General features: G+C 42.9%; 1 protein-coding gene across 3 annotated transcripts in view; it reads left to right on the top strand.

Moving 5' to 3' along the window:
* CAMKMT (calmodulin-lysine N-methyltransferase) overlaps nucleotides 1-19,085 on the top strand; it is a 323,624-nt gene that overhangs the window by 245,603 nt on the left and 58,936 nt on the right. For all 3 annotated transcript variants that reach the window (XR_007243344.1, XM_048482876.1, XM_048482886.1), the window contains one exon: nucleotides 13,465-13,525. Coding sequence is in view for 2 of the 3 variants with exons in the window: in XM_048482876.1 (XP_048338833.1) it covers nucleotides 13,465-13,525 (61 nt within the window). In the remaining variant the exon portion in view is untranslated. The remainder of the gene's footprint in view (nucleotides 1-13,464; nucleotides 13,526-19,085) is intronic.

Raw genomic sequence — 19,085 nt, 5'->3', positions numbered from 1 at the left:
ATGTGAACAGATTAAATTCATCATCCAAGAGATCAAAAATTTTCAATCAGCTTCAAAAACAAGGAGGAGATATTATTTGCATCCAGGAAACTAACCTTAAGCAAAAGCATCAATACTTATTAACTAATAAAAAATTAGGCAGAATATATTCGGCTAACATACTCAAAAAATGTGGAGTAGCCATCTATTTTAAAAACAATCATATAACAATTTTAGAAGAAAGTCAGCAGAAAAATATATTATGTTGAAAATTAAGCTTCCAGATTATAAGATTTTAACTATTGTAAATGTTTGTGCACTCAATAATGCCAGAGATAAATTTTTGAAAGGTTGTTTCAATCAATATTGGACTTTCAAGAAGAAAAAATGATAATAATTGTAGATATGAATGCTTTCCTAAACCCAAATCAAGATAGATTTTTAAAAAGGTAGGAGGTAAAATACCTAAAAATGTATCCAAATGTATGAATCTCTTGAATATGGAGGTGTAGAGAAAGTGCTGACTAGCCATTTCTCTAACGTGGGTCAGGATTTGGGATGCACACAAAAACTCAGAAGCAAAAAGGTTGAATAAAATATTTTTAAGGTTTATTGAGTACAACCTATACTCAATAAACAAGATAACAGAAAAAAAAGCTAAAGGTTAAAATAACAACATAAAACAATAGTAGTGTAGCTTTTGAAAAGCAAAAGTAAGCAAAGAGCAAGACGAAAAGTATTGCTGATAAAACTGGCCGGCAGAGTTTAACAGCTTCAAAATACCTGAGATAACAGGCAGGAAAACAGAGTAATAAGAATGAAAGTAAAGTTAGGTAGATCAGAGTGAGAATGCTGAAGGGCAATTATACAAAATTATTGATCAGGTGGCATAAACAGACCAATCATACTCTCACACTAATTAGCAAAGTCAGCTTGGTGTAAAGACATTGTTGCTATCAGGTGCAAATGCTTGAAAGAGATTGTTAAAGTCCTAATTGCAGCAGCTACTAACAAGTTCGGAGAAAATTAAAGTGAAAAAGACAATTTCTCCACAGGAGGACTCATGGCGAATGACACACCCTAAAATGAGAGATTACACCTTTTATTTGGACAGACATCAATCCTACTCCAGAATTGATGTGTTGGATCTCTAAGTCTTTATTAGTAAATGTACAAGAAGTAGAAATCAAACCAAAAACATGCTGATCATAATCCAATAGAAATTACGTGGACTTTAATCAGTAAATGAAGACGATGATGGAGAATGGAAGATAATCTTTTATTGCAAAAGGATGTAGTTAAAAATGTAAGGAAGACTTGGATGAATTTTTTAAACTGATGGAATGTCCAACATAATCTAGGAAACCGGCAAAGCATATATAAGAGGAAAACTGATCGCAATAGCTGCCAAGTAAAAGAAAAACAAGGGTAAAGGAACAGAATAGTCTAAACAGAATGAAGGGATTAGAAGATGAGCAAAAACCCCCAAGAAATAAAAAATATGTAGAGAAATAAAGATATTGAGACAACAATTGGACTTACTGGAAACAAAGACATTTGAACATGCCAATAAACCAGGCTGATTTTTCAAACATGGCAGCTAAGAAACTGAAAAAAGAATGGCCATTTAAAGGAATGGTATATTAGTACACTCTGAAAAGCTAATATAGCAACAGTTTATCTCCTATTTCTCTCAGCTATATAAAAAACAAAACGTGGATGTAATAATATTTAGAGACTATATTGCACAAACACCCATGAAACAGTTCACAGAAGAACACAGGAATATGCTGAATAAGAGTATATCTATTTTTGAATTATCGCAAGGCATAAAAGAATTTTTAAAAGGAACAGCTCCAGGTCCTGATGATTTAACAGCAGAATACTATAAAACTATGGAAGAGAAATCAATTGTACCTCTACACGAAATGATGAACAAACAACATTCCAGCAGGGATCACAACACATTCTGTGAGAAGTGAAGTCACTACCACAGACTGCAATTATAAAGCCTCAGTGGAGAAAATATGCAAGATAACCACAGGGTCTTCAATTTCAGCATTCATTACACACTATAGAAGTGACTTCCCCTCCTTGGTCAACTTTAGACATAGAGTACTGCAGGACCTGGTGGGTAATAGTTAATTCCCCCCGTCTCTTAGGATACTGCTATTGGAAGTCACAAAGTTCAAGATGCCCTCCTCCTTAGAGTGAGAACAGAACCTTGAATATTCTGAGGATTAGGAGGTTGTCTTGCCCAACCCAAAAATGAAAGAGAGAGAGAGAAACACAGAAAGATAGAAAGAGAAGAAAAGAGGAATATTTAAGAAAAGCAGAATCCTGAGTCGAATCAATGCTACATGCTCAAGCAACAGGGAGAAGATGTTTGCTTACTCTAAGCCTCCTTCTTCCAGTCATATTGTTCCTCTGGTTATCAATTGTTTTGCACTTAACAGTGTTTTTAAAAAAACCCTGTTCTGATATTGTTTTATTTCTGTTCTGTTCATTCCAGTTTACAAATTTATTAGCTCGTCAGGTAACCATACTTAGCTGGGCGAATCCCAACCAGGAGACAGGAGTTGTTAAAGTTGGTACTGTCAACAGCAACGAACACAGTAAACAGAATTTTTGTTTTTGTTTGTTTTTTTTAACCTGAAGATCATTTATTTTTAAAATTTGACTATGGCATCTGTCAAAGACCCGTCAAAGCCTCTTGGAGGCTTTTGGAGTGATATACTTTTTATTTTAAAGAAAGGTTGTAAAATAACAGTTTTAAGAAATCGGGAGTAAATATAAAATCATAAAATGCATAAAAACACACTCAATAAAACAACAAAGTACACTTACTCACTAAAAGAAATACTGGCTATAACATATAAATCCCTAGAGCATAGACAGAGTTCTTCAGGCAAATAGAGGCAAAAAAGACCCAAGACAAAGGAAAGATGGCTGCTAACACAGATGAGATTGATTAATGGCATAAACTAGCCTCACTAAAGAATTATCAATTAGTTAAAAATGTGCCAATAAACTGTTGGAGATGTGGTGAAGCACAAGGATCTTTTATTCATATTTGGTGGAAATGTAGAAAAAAAATAAAAACTGTTGGAAAAAAGTCCACAAGGCAGTGCAGAAAATGTTAAATATTAGGTTTGAGATGACAATAGAAAAATATTTATTGGTATTTGGCCAGAGATAAGTAATAAAGGAAACATTAACTATATTTGTATTTGGTGGTAGCGGCAAGGATTTTAATTGCCAGGAGATGGAAGAAGGAAGCACCTCCGAAAAAAGAAGACTCGATTAACTTAATGATAAAGAAACTAGGGCATGGGCTATAACATTCAAGTTTTAGTTGTGTTTATGTTTCTGTTCAGATCTGGAAAGTTTAACCTTGCTAGAAATGAGGGAGCTCCAGCTTTTGAAATGGTGGTTGCATATTGAGAAAAAAATCTTCTCCTTGAGTTTTTCATGGGAGACTCTAAATATGCTTACCGCCACAGAGATTTATCACCGTCTAGACTATATGATCTGGAATATCAATCCTCTTTTGAGCACAGCGCAAAGCTCTTGCTCCCCTCTATACCTTGGGATTATTCCCCAGAAAACAAGCTTGACTGTATATTTGGAACAACTAGTTGATTACAAGAGTAGATGGGTCATAATCACAGCAAGATTCAACCCTTTTCCCTCCGTCTATCTCCAAGGGCGCTTTCTCAATATTCTATATAACAAACATCACTGCTGGTACTGTCCCTATACATCGGATTCAATTTCTCATATTTTGCTGTATTGTTCAAAGTATAACAACTTTAGAGCTGACTTGTGGGCACTATTACCAACAGGATTCACTCTGTTCTCCGATAAAAGAAAAATGTTTAAGCTCTTGAACTGTTCCAATGTAGAAATTTCAGAAGCAGTTGCTGTATTTTTAAGGTGTTTTTTACGTTGTAACAATGAGTGATTTTTAATGTATCTGGAAATGTTTGACATTTTCTTGATTATATGCCTATTAAAGTTCTGGACTGGACTGGAACTTAATGATAAACTTGTTAGAAATTGACAGACTATTGATAAAAGTGAAGAACTTATCAAAGGAGAAGTTTCTGTTGACCTGGTCACCTCTTGTTTTACATCTGGAAAAGTAACCCTAGAAAGAAAAGCCTAAAGGAAACCTTAGAAAACTTTCATTGAGATAACTAGGGAATTGTAAAGAGACCAGGGAACTTAATTTAATTCAAGTGGAGTTTGTTCATTTCCTCCCCTTATATATTTCTTTTATATATATAAGATGACTTTTATATTTACAGATTGACAACATTTGGACTGAGTTATATGAAAATGTATATTATTACTAAAGGGGGGATGGGGAGGAGAAAAAGATAAAGAGACTTACCTAGATTCTGATTTGAATTTACTGTGAGAGTCCAGATAACTCGAGGAATAATTCCAGCTGAGTCAGGCAAGATGGGAATCCTTGTTTGTCTTTGTCGGGCTATTTTGTCTCATTGTTTTGTGTTTGGGTTAGTTTGCATATTTTTAGAATTTCAATTGTACAGGTGATGTCATTTGCAGTTCTTTATGATTATATTGGTGTATACTTAGCATTTTCGTTCCTTTTATTATTATTATTACCATTGCTTTTGCTGCTTTTTTTCCGAATGTACTTGTGTATTTCTGCTTGTTTTATTTTAACTAAATAAAGCATTATTTTTTTTAAAAAAGAATTATCAATTAACCAATCAAATATCAAATTGGTGAGAACTTTCTGGAAGATCAGCAAGTCACGCTGCCATTTTGAAACTTCCAGTTAGGGCTCTTGCTGGCCAGTTGGATCCAGCTGAAATAACTGGAGATGACTCCATGCCCGTAATGAGGAATCTGATCTTAGTGATGGTACAGCCTATCTCTATCTACAAACACCTGCAGCTAGACTATGTGAAAAACATGAGAGACAGAAAACAAGATTTTTTTATAAGCTCTTCCAAAAAAACAAAATGGAATTTCTTTGGACATAGTAATATACAAGCAAAATGGTTATTCTCTTTGCAGTATCTCTAGCTGTTTGTATTCTTAAATTGCACAATCCACCTAAATCCTATCACCTCAAGATACTAACACCACATTCTGTTTCATATGTAAACCAAGCCTTGGTGAATTCAGGGATGTAGGTATAGATTTTTAGGGGGGGTCGGGGGTGGGGCCACACCCCCACCCACCCCTAGGGCATGGCCATGCCTCCCCAAGCCCCGCCCCCAGCCTAGCGCTTATAAAAGCAGCTCTCCAAGGCCAGGGATGGCAGACTCCCCCACCCTGCCCTCCTCTGCCCCCCACCAGCTGGGGTCCCAGCCGGCAGCTGGCAGTTCCTTCTGCCCTCTCCTCTGGGCAGAGACATAGAGGGAAAATGGAGCCCGGTGCAAAATCTGAGTTTTGCACACACACCCGGGCAGCCGCTGTGATGCTGGAATCCACCCCCAAACAGCATCATTTCAATAGTGTTTAAACTAGAGAGCCCAAATTCTACTGTAGGTGGGGGACATCTCAGATGGGTGTCTTCTCCACCAATAGCAAGGAGGCAGGAAATCGTCATCAATTTTGTCATGTCACTTCCTGTCTTTCCAGGCCATATTTGTTCAGTATTTTTTCCTGCCTAGCAGGGAGTGCTAGTGTTTAGGAGAGGCTCCTAGGTAGTGAATGTGTGTGTGTGTGTATGTGGAGTGTTTGTCGCGGCAATTCACTCAAAAGAAAGAGAAAACAACAGCCTTCGCCCTAATCTTAACGGGCAAGCACAGAACTCCTCGCAGAGCACGAAAAGCGGAACGTTCGGTTTTCCCACCTTTTCTACGCGCCCGCCAATCCAAAATGGCGTCGGGCTCCTTCACTCCTCCGCGACCGGACTTCGCCAGATCGGCGGCTGAGGGGACCCGCGCAGCCAAGGGCGGGCGCAAACTCGCCACCCTGGCTGCACTCGACGAGCGCACAACCCAGAAGAAAACCGACAAGGCAGCAGGACGCGCGGAGGGCCCTCCGCCGCCCAAAAAAGCAAAGAAAAAGCTGCCGGGGAGCTTGACGCCTTCCCAGGGCGCGGCCACTGACGGCGGCTCCCAGACCAGTTCCTCCTACCCCGATCGGGATCCGGAGTGCTGTGTCCAACCACCGACCACCCCCACCCCCGCGGAGGCGGCTGAGGGCGCGGCGGCTCGTCAACGTCAGGTACCGGGGCCCCGGGCAGACAGTGGGGAGGAGAGCGATCCGGAGCAGCTGGATCCGCGGGCGCAATCACAGCTGGTCGCCAACGACGATTTTGCATTCTGGCAACGGCCCCCACCCTCTTCCTTCGCGCAAATGCTCAGAGAGCAAATTGACAAAGCGCTTGACGACAGGGAGCAACGAGCCGCCTTAAACAACCCCCCCCCCACACCTCCAGAGCCATAACCTGCTCTGCGGGAACCGCGGCGGCGGCTCGCTATAGAGACCCCCTGGCCTTACAGGAAGATGAGGAAGAGGATATAGAGGGGGAAGGGGATGAGGATGTAGAGGGGGCCAGATTCTCAGACAATGAGGAACCTACTACAGAAAAGCCAGAAATATCACCCCAGTTCTTCAAACAGGAGGACATTCAACTCCTGATCTCTAAAACTATCTCAGCCCTGGACCTCCAGGACCAGGCAGACGCGGAAGAACCCCCAGCACCAGACAGAACGGCCAACCCATCCAAGCCCATCAAAGGATATCCCAAGGGCAAGTCTGTTTATTTCCCTCAAGACGCTGAAACTCAAAAAATTTTTCCAGTTCCAGAATACTTTGTCAAACGCATACAACGCGAATGGCTCAACCCCACGGGCAGGAAGGGACTTCCCCCAGCTTACAAAAAAGTTTATCTTTTACCACAACAATTCCACACTATGCTGAAAGTCCCAGCAGTGGAAGCTCCCATAGCAGTTCTGCACTCAGGAGCCTTGGTAGCCAAAGAAGGGGAAAGCAATATTAAAGACCCGCTAGACAGGAGATCTGAGGCGGCTCTTCGCAGGTCCCACGACTGGCTGGCCGCAGCGATCAAAGCCCTTACCCCAGCATCCACAGTGGCTAGAGCCACTATGGAGTGGACCAAAAGAATTCTAGACATGGTCCCAGCTGAGAACACCGCTATTAGAGAAGGTATGGAGCGGGTGTTCATCGCCAACGCTTTTATTGCGGACGCCACACTTGACGCAATTGCCATGACAGCCAGAACCATAGCGTCCAATATGGTAGCTAGACGCAACACCTGGCTCCGTCCATGGCAGGCAGACATGCAATCCAAAAACGCAGTGGCTGCTTATTCTTACTACGGGGACCAAGTCTTCGGTAAAGATTTAGAACAAGTATTGATCCAAACCAAAGACCAGAAAAAAGCAATGCCTAAGTCAGTCAGACAAGATCGTACACCAACCAGCCAGGTAGGCGCACGCAGTACATTCAGATCACATAAGACGCTTCCCAGATTTAACAGGGACCACAACCGCAATTCATGGCAGACCCAGTCTTCCTTTCGTGGCAAAAACTCATTCCGCAGCTTTCAAAAGCAAGGAAAGGGTTTTAAGCCGGACAAAAATAAACAATGACTACAGACAGCTCCCGGTGGGGGGACGCCTTGCCAATTTTCTAACAGCATGGCAAGGAGCCCACATAGACCAGTGGATGAAAGAGGTAATAGAGACGGGTTACGTAATAGAATTCCTCAGAATTCCCGTCCCGTTGTTTGTTCCCTCACCACTCTCCAAAAATCCGAAAAAAGCCAAAAACGCATTAGAAGCTGTCTCACACCTGCTGGAAATCCAGGCGGTAGAGCCGGTTCCTCCCCAGGAGAAATCCTTAGGGACCTATTCTCACTTTTTTACTGTACCAAAACGAAACGGGGAGTCCAGAGCAGTGTTAAACCTCCGATTTGTCAACAAATTTATTCGCTTACCAAAATTCAAAATGGAATCCCTCAGGTCCATCACGATAGCCCTGAGACACAGGGAGTTCCTCACGTCACTGGACCTGAGGGAAGCCTACTTACACATACCCATCAATCCGGCACACAAAAAATTCCTGAGGTTCACGGTAGGCAATTCCCATTACCAATTCAGGGCCTTGCCGTTCGGACTAGCCACGGCCCCCAGAACCTTCTCAAAGGTACTCCTGGGACCCATCATTCAACTCAGGGAAGAGGGGATACATATACATCCCTACTTAGACGACCTGCTAATCAGGTCTCAGAACAGAGCCAAAGGGCTCCAGGACATTGCCAGAGTACAACAAGTACTTCAAAACTACGGGTTCCTAATAAATGTGGAAAAAAGCTCCCTCTCCCCAACCCAGAGACTAGAGCATCTAGGAGCAATTATAAATACCGCAAAAAATGCCCTATCCATCCCACCGGTAAAAATCATCAAAATACAAAAGCTCTCAAACAAAATCCTAACAACACCTCGACCAACTCTTCTGCAGCTGGCGAGCCTCCTAGGACTGTTCATCTCAGTCATAGACCTCAATCAATGGGCACGTTTACATGCCAGACCACTACAGATTTTCTTAAGACCGTTCCAACTAGATATCATTCTAAGAAAGGACAGAAAACTTTACCTAACTCCGCAGGTCAGGGAAAGCCTCAATTGGTGGACGAACAAAAACAACCTACAAAAGACAAAGTGCTACCTCCACAGACACAGGCCTCAACTCTTCACAGACTCAAGCCTCACAGGGTGGGGAGCGGCGCTAAACCAAAACTTTGTCCAAGGCACCTGGACAACTCAGGAAGCCCGACTTCCCATCAATGTGCTGGAGACGCGGGCAGTGTTCCTAGCCTTACAACACTTCCAGTCAGAAGTACAACAACAACATCTGATAATCAAGACAGACAACATCTCTACCAAGATGTATATAAACAACCAGGGGGGCTCAAGATCCCCAAAACTGCACAAGGAAGTCTTAAAAGTCCTCAACTGGTCGGAAACACACTTACTGTCGATCGAGGCCCAATACATACGGGGGATAAACAACGACAAGGCAGACTGGCTGAGCAGGCAACAAGTACAACAAGGCGAATGGAGACTCAACCCAAGGGTCTTCCAGGACATCTGTCTACAATTCGGTCAACCCAAAATGGACCTGTTCGCCACGGCGGACAATACACAGCTCCTGGAATTCATGTCCAGGTATTACCACCACAAAGCGACACAAGTGGATGCCATCACAGCACCGTGGCCCCGTCTGTTACTTTACGCCTTCCCGCCAATTCCGTTGATTCCGCGCCTCCTATGCAAAATCAGGTTGGAGAAAGCTCAGGTCATCCTCGTCGCACCACAATGGCCACGAAGACCGTGGTACTCCACGATACTAGAAATGTCCACCCGTCGACCCATGGTTCTTCCGATACTGCCGGAACTATTAACACAGGGTCCCTTAGCCCACCCAGACCCAGGGTGGCTCAGGTTGACCGCATGGAGTGTGAACGGAGAAAACTGAGACAAAGAGGCTACTCAGCGAAGGTCACCAGGACCATACTAGCAGCACGAAAACGTTCCACTATTAACATCTACAATGCATCCTGGAGGACATTTGTTAAATGGTGCCAAGCACAAGAAGTGGACCCGGAAGCTCCCTCTGTAAGTGACATCTTGGATTTTCTCCAAAAAGGTTTCGAGAAGGGACTCCGATGTGCCACCTTAAGAAGGCAAATCTCGGCTATCTCAACAGTCTGCCGGCTGATAGGTGAAAAACCTATCGCAGCACATCCCGACGTGGCAAATTTCTTAAGAGGGGTTAAACTCTCTCAGCCACCAGTGATACACCGGTTCCCCTCATGGCGGTTACATGTCGTCCTAACTTCATTAACCAAACCCCCATTCGAACCGATCCAAACCATCCCATTGCGATGGGTCCGCATGAAAACTCTGTTCCTACTTGCTATTACGTCAGCACGCAGGGTCTCGGAATTGAAAGCACTATCGGTCAACGCCAAGCTATGTACGTTCCTTAAAGACAGAGTTGTCTTACGATTAGATCCCTCATTCATTCCTAAAGTATACTCCAAATTCCATATCCAACAAGAAATCATAGTACCCAATTTCATGCCTAACCCCTCTCATCCCAAAGAATGGGCATGGCATAACCTGGACGTCCGAAGAGCATTGAAAGCCTTCATAATCAGGACAGAAGACATCCGCAAAACGGAAAGTCTATTCATTAATGTTACCCCCCCAAATGTGGGCGCCCCAATGTCAACAGCGGCGATTAGCACGACGCTGAAAGCTACAATCATCGAAGCATATAAATCGGCCTCGCTGACAGTCCCTCGGGGCGTGACGGCGCACTCAATACGCAGCGCAGCTACCAATGCGGCCTTCCGCAATAGGGTCTCAGTGGAACAAATTTGCAAGGCTGCCACTTGGTCATCTAGTTCCTCTTTCATCAGACACTATAAGATGGACTCTCTGGCAGCAACTGAAATGGCCTTCGGCCGCAGAGTGTTGGAACATATCATCGGGGATTGATGGACCCACCCTATTTGGGGACACTGCTTGGGGAGGTCCCATCTGAGATGTCCCCCACCTACAGTAGAAGGATCCATTGAATACTTACTGTGAAGGGTCTTTCTACTGTAGGTAAGGGGGACATCTCGACCCCCCCTGGTCCTTATTAAACCCCGATGCCTTGTATATAGTTTGAATGTTGAATAACACACGCGGGAGCCTCTGTTTGTTAGCTCGTTTATTCAGTTAACGTATTAAATTGTTTAGTATTGTCATAGTCAGGTCACTTCGAAACGGACTGCTAGGTCATAAGGATACTGAACAAATATGGCCTTGAAAGACAGGAAGTGACATGACAAAATTGATGACGATTTCCTGCCTCCTTGCTATTGGTGGAGAAGACACCCATCTGAGATGTCCCCCTTACCTACAGTAGAAAGACCCTTCACAGTAAGCATTCAATGGATCCTTCTCCTTTTAAATCCACCTTAAAGGGAGAATCTGGGGTCCCCAGTTAAACAACATTGAAAGTGATGCTGTTTTGGAGTGGATTATCCCCCACCGTGAAACAGCATCACTTTCAATGTGACCTAGTGGTTAAGAGCAGGTGCATTCTAATCTGGAGGAACCGGGTATGATTCCTTGCTCTGCTGCTTGAGCTGTGGAGGCTTATCTGGGGAATTCAGATTGGCCTGTGCACTCCCACACAGGCCAGCTGGGTGACCTTGCGCTAGTCACAGCTTTTCGGAGCTCTCTCAGCTCCACCCACCTCACAGGGTGTTTGTTGTGAGGGGGGAAGGTCAAGGATATTGTAAGCTCCTTTGAGTCTCCTACAGGAGAGAAAGGGAGGATATAAATCCAAACTCCTCTTCTTCTTCAAAACGGAGGACCTCTCTTTAAATCCATGCCAAAGGGGGTGGATTTAAAAGGAGAATCTGGGGAAATTTGGGGGGTGCCTGCTGTCAGGGGTGCAATTGTTAAACTAGCAGCACCAAACCTTTAGGGTATCTTTAGGAGACTCTCCTAATGATACCACCCAAGTTTGGTGAAGTTTGGTTCAGGGGGTCCAAAGTTATGGACTCTAAAAGGTGTAGCCCCATCTCCTATTACCTTCCATTGGAAACAATGGGGGATGGGGGAACCCCCTTTGGGAGTCCATAGTTTCTGACCCCCTGGACCAAACTTCACAAAACCTGGGTGTTATCAGTAAGAGACTCTCCTGATGACACCTGCCAGGTTTGGTGAAGTTTGGTTCAAGGTGTCCAAAGTTATGGACCCTCAAAGGTGTAGCCCCCATCTTCTATTAGCTCCCATTGGAAACAATGGAGGATGGGGGCACCCCCTTTGGGAGTCCATAACTTTGGACCCCCTGAACCAAACCTCACCAAACCTGGGTAGTATCATCGGGAGATTCCCCCAAACAATCCCTGAAAGTTTGGTGCTGCTAGCCTAAACAATGCGCCCCCTGCAGGCCAAAAACCAAAAAACACTAAAAATGTTTTTAAAATCCACAAACAGGTGGGCGGAGCTTCAGACATGAATGGGGGGGTTGAACCCGAGAACCCCCCCTTACCTATGTCCTTGGGTGAACTTATGAAAAGTCATTTTAATGTATGAGTCCAATTTAAGATTTCATTCTTTGAACCTTCTGTGAACATTTATCAGGCTATGATTAAATGTGGACATAGAACTGTTGCTGTTGCACCACATGTTATTTATCCTTCAATACTTGTGGATCCTTAGGGGTACTTTAATGATGCTTTAATGATACTGCTCACTTAACCTACAGATCTTGAGTAACTTTGGAGATACAGGATCAAAGCCAACAACCAGCAAACTTGCTTTTTCATTGATGGAGAGCAAGGGAAGGAGATATTCCAGTAATATTTGAGAGGCATCTATAGTTGTTTTTCTCCCCATTAGACAGATTTTCATTTCTAAATTTATCGATAGGGATGAATCTCCCCAAATACAACCAAAAGGGGAAGGAATTATTTGGTAGAAAATTTTCATAGTAGAAAGAAATGAGATATTACTGCATCAAGACAATATTTTCCTCCTCACAGAACTAAATTTGGACATAATTAAGAATTACTGAAGTCTTTGCAAAGTCAGCAAATACAGAAGTTCTGTTTGAGATACATTTGGCACTACACATGGAAAGTAGATAGGAATGACAAATTTATTTCTCACAAGAGAAGAACTTAGTAAAAATATTGTACTCATCATCTTTGTAACAGGAGCAGCAGGAAGGATCTTTCCCTTAAAGCAAAATGTTCATGGAAGCAGCAAGCTTGGTAAATTAATGGTAAATTAACGCAACTTGCTTACTGCTTTGGAATTTCTACAAAGCTTTGTAGTTTGACTCTGATCTAACATCCTGTGGTAGTGTGTATGGATTATCCCTTTCTATTGGCTGCAGGCCATAGAGGATATAATTTAAATCCTAACTATACCATGGCTAATGAAGATTGCCCTTTAGCTGACAAACGCTTAAAGTTAGCACCATCCTCTGGATGTACAGATTTAAGTGTATGCTTGTGCTCATTCATGATACAATGATAACATTCCTCTCAGTATTTCATGATCTGCCATAAAAATTATCTTTGTTTTATTTCAGCTGCACTCTTTCTCCATAGAGCCGAGTGTCATTTTTAGTTCATAGCAACTGTGTGAAATTGGTAAAATCAAGACAGTGACTTACAGAAGGTTACCCAGTGAGCTTTCATAGCTGAATGGGAAAGTGTGTTGTGAAACCTAGCCACTGTATCAGAATGGCTCAAGCAAATTTGATATACAGATTAGGTGCAGGTTATCAATGGTACACATTATCTCTCTGTGTATCCAAGAGAGAAAGAGCTGAAAAAGAATCAGTGTTGTGTACTTCTGTTACTTTATAAAAAGTTCATTTTATTAGATCTAAAAAGTGTTGTTTTTTTTAAAAAATTGTTCTTTAAAACTGACCATTGCTGTTTTTTTATTGTAGGTATCTGGCCTTCAGAAGAAGTACTAGCTTACTACTGCCTCAAGCACTGTGAAATGTTCAGGTACAAAGACAACTCATAAAAGACCCTTTCCAATCCATTAGTTTTATTATATCTGCATAGTAAAGATTGCTATGATTTAAGTCGTCAGATTCAGTTTTTGAAAGTTCAAGGTGAAAGCATGTTGCTCTTAACAAAGAATTTGGAGTTGCCTTTGGGTACTAATATTGCACAGCAAGCTTTCTGCTATATGTCAAAGACTTTTGATTTCCACCCAAGGCGTTTTATTTCACTTTGATTTTTGGGGAACAAAAGGGAGACGCCAATCGATCAGCACTGATTGTGAAGGTCAGGAAAAAATAAAGCCATTCTTTGCATTGACTTCAATTCTGAAAGTCATCAAAGTGCTGTCTTGGAAGGTGTGTCATGCTTTCAAACCAGTCCTTCAGTATCAGACTTTTCTTAGGTTTTCCTGTGTATTTTGTGCCATTTTGTTTTTCTGTCTGTTTTTGATAATGTATAATATTCTTAGTCGCTCTGTGTGTGTGTGTGTGTGTGTGTGTGTGTGTGTGTGTGTGTGTGTGTGTGTGTGTGTGTGTGTTTAGCTGCTCAGGTACCATAAGAGAAAGAATTGCCAGACAGTTAAAGCTGAGCTGAAACTGGGTGTAGGATGTTTGTGGATATTTTCACAGCCCCCTCCCAGTTATTTTTTTTAAGCTGGGAAATGGTGCTTATGTATTTATGGGAAGAATGCATCTCAGTTGTCTATGCAATTAGTCCTGTATTATCTGTTTTGCCACACTGCAATGCAGCTGAACCACCATGCTGCAGAAAAATGGAACTGTCCTCACTGTTAAAGCAGCCATTGTCAAGACATTTTGTGTCTTGCCACGCTATGCTAATAGGCAGTGAAACTGGCAAGAGAGAAGTATGCGTGACAGTGACATGTTTCCCTTCTCCTCCTTTGTTCCAGACCTGATTCACTACGTAGCATGATGATGTCATCCCATAATCACTCATTCTCCCATCAGTGAAGTTGCACTGACAGATTGAGCAGTGGGAGAAAGGGTGATTTCATCCTCTTCCACCTCCCCACTGCAGTCTGTGCAGGTCCCACAACCCAAGAAATAAACTTTCCTGGTAGTAGAAAGGGCAGTGGAGGTGCGTGCATGCAAGATCCATGACCATAAACACCTTCAGTTGTTAGATCACTGGATCCAACCCATTGTATGTGTATATGATAAATTGGTCTATATAAAGTTGCTGTTTTATGTCCTAATTTTCCTCTTATAATGAACATGCTCATAATCTCAGACCTTCCCACAGAGCTGTCTCTTTGGTCCTAATAGAGACATGCCCTCTTAGGATGGTGGCTGCATTGTTATGGAAAGCCTACCCAAAGAAGACTCCTATGCAGTCCATTTCTCGTGAGGCCTGGTTATTTTTTGTGGGTGGATGTTCTACAGATAATTTCCCAAGAGTGGCATTATTTAAGGGAAAAGTTGCGTAATGGTTTTGAAAAAAGAGTATGATCTGGTACTTTGGGTTCAGGCTTTTTTGTAAGCCATCTTAAGCCACTGTGGTCAATAAGAAATAGCAGCAACCGACTCAGTGGGGGCAGCCATTGCGGCTGTGGTGAGCAGAATAGGCAAAGGGTGGTTGCATGCAAGGGCAATGCTTGCAAGGGCTTGCAAGATCTGCAATGTTTGGCTCCCGGCCGTAAAGGCGGGAGGAGCAAGGGTATATAAAGCGCCACACCTTGAGCTCGGCCTTCTTGGCTGCCGAGACTCAGGACCGGCATGACCCACCCACCCTCCCTATGTTATTATGCAATTGTATTATGCTGTTATGTGTTATTATGTGCAATCTTCGTCGCAGCCCTGGTTTGACAGCCGGCGGGTTGACAACGGGAGTCGCAACATCTGGGGGAGAAGCCGAGCCAGGTGGCCAGTCTTCTCCATGTTTGTGCCCTGCAAAGGGCTGGGGGGTGTGGTGGGCCGTTTGGCAAGCTGGTAGGCTTGGCCGTGCCCAACACCCCAGCAGGTGGGGTTGGGTCGGGCCAGTTGGCAAGCCGGTAGGCTTGGCCGTGCCCAACACCCCAGCAGGAGGGGTTGGGTCAGGCTGGTAGGCGGCCGGTAGGCTTAGCTGGTGCCCGACACCCCAGCAAACAGGGGAGGACGGCGGGCCAGTTCCCCTCTTCCCCAGCAGCAGGAAGGGTTGAAGCCAGGGGTTCGCCCCTGGGGCTCCCAGCTTCCTGCAGGTTGGCCCCAATACGGATTGGGGATGCTTGATGTTGCGACCCGTTTGTTGCCCAGCTTCTATGTAAATAGTTACTGTTAATAATTAATAAATTGGGGTGCGGCCCAATCCATTTTCCAAGCCTGTCGTGGTTGTGTGATGTTTTGCCGGAGAAGGGTCTCACCATCTGCGTGCAAAGGATGCATATAATTATTTAAGTGTATAAATTGGGGCATTTGACATTAATATTATGTACTTAGGGACAAAGTGAGTTTTAAAAAATAAGAACCACTATGATAAACTGAGGATCCAATTGAGTTTTAAAAAATAAGAACCACTATGATAAACTGAGGATCCAATTGAGGGATGCTTTCAGAATCCTATTCTGTTGATCCCCCCCCCCCCCATGTTATTTTATTTCTATTTCTTTTCAGCTCTCTCCAGGCAAAAGCTGGGCTCAGGATAGCTTCCAAAAATTAATACAATCTGTAATATAATAAATTTCAAAGATTAAATCATACAGTACAGTCATATATTCGTAATGAAATGCTTCCACTCATTGCCTACAAAAATGGTGCTTTAAGACTAGACTCCCACCTTATAAAACCTACCAATTGTTAGCAATAAAGCCAGTTGTGTGAAAAAATACAAGGAAAGGAAAGGAGGGATAGTGGTGAACCTCCACACACTTCCACTATATAAGTTGGTTCTTTGGTTTCTGACTATCGTCCACCTGTCTATTAAAGGTGTCATCAGAATGTGAATGGAAACTAGGTTAACTGTATTTAAATTAATATTTTGATGATTAATTAATTCTGATTGTACTTTTTACGTCACAAAAGTGGACTCTGGATCAGTTCACCACAAGGCTAATTTTATGATACTTACCTCTTCTAACATCCACTTAACTTCAATTTTGCCAGCCATTTGTTAAATTTGCACCCTATTATTATTATATTTATTCAGGAAAAAATATTTTATGGAGTATTTTTTCAGTACATCAGCATAATTACAGGTGCCAGTGGCAGCCAAGGGTTCTATATTCCCACTTGTGATTTAGACCATACTCAATTTTCCACAAGAAGATATTTCTGCTTTCTCATTCATGATTTCTATGCTGTCCTAAACAATTAGGTTATCTGTATTGTCGAAGGCTTTCACGGCCGGAATCACTTGGGTGCTGTGTGGTTTCCGGGCTGCATGGCCGTGTTCTAGCAGCATTCTCTCCTGACGTTTCGCCTGCATCTGTGGCTGGCATCTTCAGAGGATCTGATGAGGATCTGTAAGAACACTTTCAGAGGAAAGTGTTCTTACCATACATCAAGGGAACCACTGACCGCATAGGAAAACTGATGAAGAAGCATAACCTACAAACAATCTACAGACCCTCTAAGAAAATTCAACAGATGCTACGTTCAGCAAAGGATAAGAGGGATCCTCTAGCTACGGCAGGAGTCTACCGCATACCACGCAGCTGTGGACAAGTCTACATAGGAACCACCAAACGCAGCGCGCAGACACGTATCAAAGAACACGAAAGGCACTGCAGACTATTTCAGCCAGAAAAATCAGCAACAGCAGAACACATGATAAACCAACCTGGACATAGAATATTATTTGAAAAAACAGAAATTCTGGACCACTCTGAAAGCCACTACGTCAGACTACACAGAGAAGCCATTGAAATCCATAAGCACATGGACAATTTTAACAGAAAGGAAGAAACTATGAAAATGAACAGAACTTGGCTGCCAGTGTTGAAAAATACTAGACTCAAGACAGTGTCTAACCAGCTCCACACAAACATAGGATGACTATAAACAAAGGAAACAAAGGCCAGGATACTTCTATTCAGATGCTCCCACCAGTGACCTTGCTATCTCCATTGTTACTCCCATGCTATAGACTTCATTGTTACTCATACTTCTATTCAGATGCCCTCAACTATTGACCTGGTTGTCTTCTTTGTTACTCACAGACAATGTTTCTTCACCCACCCTGGACACTCCAACAGGTATATATACTCCACTTGCTTTCCCAACATCAGATCCTCTGAAGATGCCAGCCACAGATGCAGGCGAAACGTCAGAAGAGAATGCTGCTGGAACACGGCCATACAGCCCGGAAACCACACAGCACCCAAATTAGGTTATCTGCCTAAATCTGTAGAACATTGTGCTGTGATCAGGAATTATTGCCTATGTCAAGCCCTCTGGGGGTAGGGCGGTTTATCAAATCGAACAAATAAATAAATAATAAAGACAGAACTTTCTGGTGTCTTGTCAGGGTCTTCTGCTCCCCCCACCCCCAATTTCCTTGCACATTCCCCAAGGGGAAGTAAAAGTGGCTTTTCACTCACATTTTATATCCATAAGAACAGGAGTGGTATTGAGAACTTTCTCCACAGTTTTCCACCAATAGATTCATTTTTGTATCTTTGTTTCTTTAGTTAGGGAGCATTCTTTGTTCTTAGTTTCTGTAGTTATTTTGGCTGAATCACTTGTTTTCATTCCTCTTTTCCTCTTTTTCTTCACACCTGTGTTCTTATGGTGCTGCAGCTGGGGAACTTGGAACACCTATGGTCGTCTTTGTTTTTTTTTAGTTGGGGAAAACAATGCAGAATTCTGTATTCACTGCCAAAAACAGACTGAGCAATTTTTGCAGAAATGGTTCCTTTAAATTATGTGCCTTACTGGGAACACGTGGCCTATCCAACATGACTACAGTGGGTGAGCTTATGGAAATATCAATGGAAGCATTGGTTTTTAAATTATCTGTTGCTGATTTTGAAATCGTGATGTTCATGTCTTGTTTGCTTCTGAATATCTTTGCTTGGTAAGCTTATCAAAGAAGGTCATTGTGGTAGAGCTAGGGTTATCAGGTCCCCCCAGCCACTGGGAAGATGGAGGATAGGATTGCCAGAACCAGGTTGGGAAACCTGTGGAGATCTGGGGATGGAACTTGCTGAGAAGACAGGGACCTCAGTGGGGTACAATGCCTTTTAAAGCATCCACTTTCTCAAGGGTAACTGATTATGTAGTCTGGAGATGAGCTGTAATTCCAGAGGATCCTAGGTCCCTGTGGCCCCTACTTCCTACCCCCATTTAAAAATTATCATCAGGACTGACTGAATTTCTAGCTCTATCAGACTCTCAGGCATCAGATAAGCTAAAGAGAAAACTGGGTGGACCTCCATGGTCTGACTCAGTGTGACAGTTTCATAATGTGATGACTGGTGAGTAGGAAGTCAACAGGAAGGCACTCTCCTAGCCTTTCGGAAATGTACAGAGAGCCCGTTATCTCTTCCTGACACTGGAGTGCCAGCTTTTCAACTAAGTGTATGGCTGATGTTTAAATTACATCAATTACAACCAGGCAACCTGTG

This window comes from Sphaerodactylus townsendi, linkage group LG01 (genome assembly GCF_021028975.2).
Source record: "Sphaerodactylus townsendi isolate TG3544 linkage group LG01, MPM_Stown_v2.3, whole genome shotgun sequence".
NCBI lineage: Eukaryota > Metazoa > Chordata > Lepidosauria > Squamata > Sphaerodactylidae > Sphaerodactylus > Sphaerodactylus townsendi.
This window is presented reverse-complemented; position numbering and strand designations above follow the sequence as displayed.